The 1,044-nt window shown below is 61.1% G+C and overlaps 1 protein-coding gene across 1 annotated transcript; it reads left to right on the forward strand.

Annotated features, from left to right (window-relative positions):
• Positions 1-238: 238 nt before the first annotated feature.
• On the forward strand, positions 239-1,042 carry DQ04_22301000 (SET and MYND domain-containing protein; the record flags this gene model as incomplete). The annotated part of the gene is made up of 1 exon (XM_009318086.1): positions 239-1,042. A coding segment is annotated over one exon (804 nt), but the record flags the coding sequence as incomplete, so codon positions are not given.
• Between the last annotated feature and the right edge of the window lie 2 nt (positions 1,043-1,044).

The raw sequence follows: 1,044 nt of genomic DNA on the forward strand, positions 1-1,044 counted from the left end.
CAGCACCCAACGCAACAAGCGGAGGCAGAAGATGATGAGGAAGAGGATGACGATGATGATGATGATGACGAGGAGGACGTCGACAATGACGAGGAGGAAGGGTGAGGCGGCTCCCTGTTAGATACCATAAATCGGTGTTTTTCTGAGTGCTCTGCCACTGTGGTGCTTCACTTCCGTTGCTGTTTCCATCACTTGCCCCACACCCGCTGCCTCTCTCTTTCTCTCTCTGCATACATGCATGTGCCGCCGAACAGTTGTGCTTCGAATGGAGGAGTTACGCGTGCGGGGCAACGCCCTCTTTACCAGCGACCCTCGTGCAGCAGCGGCACTCTACCAGGAGGCCATCAACCTCTATGGAACCCTTGACGACAAGGCGGCGATGCTTGACGAGTACACCAAGTGCGCCGGCAATGCGCTGACGTGTCTCTTTAAGCTGCAGGAGTACGAGGCATGTGCGGCGCTCGCCCACACAGTGCTGGCGGTGAACCCGTTGATTGCCAAGGCGTACGCCTTCATTGGGCGCTGTGCTCTGCTGCAGCCATCCATCACACTGCCGCGTCACGCGGGCGCACTGCAGTATTTGTGCCGTGCTGTCTACCTACTGCCGTCGATAGGCGACGCCACGCTACCGTCCATCCGTGACGCACTCGAATTGCTGCTGCAGCAGCAACAGCATGAGCAGTGTGGGCAGCACAGTGAGGAACCCTGCATTGAGGTGCGGCAGGGTGACTGCGGAAACTGTGTTGTGGCGGCTACACCCGTGCCGCCTATGCTGGCGGTCAGCTCCACCCTCCACCCTTTCTCTGTCTGCGCGTATGAAGAGGTGGAGGAGGAGAGCACCAGCAGCGGCTGCGGTGTGTGCGCCAACTGCGGTGTGGTCGTGGAGGAGTGTGCTGACGATGGCGGCAGCGGCACGTCGACGTCGCAACAGGCGTGCAGCCGTTGCCGCCTCGTGCGTTACTGCTCGGCGGCGTGTGCAGCCACCCACGCGCCCCAGCACGAACAGCACGAGTGCCGCCTGCTGGTGCGGCTGCGGGAGATGCG

This window comes from Trypanosoma grayi, assembly GCF_000691245.1.
Source record: "Trypanosoma grayi strain ANR4 Tgr_2230_V1, whole genome shotgun sequence".
NCBI lineage: Eukaryota > Euglenozoa > Kinetoplastea > Trypanosomatida > Trypanosomatidae > Trypanosoma > Trypanosoma grayi.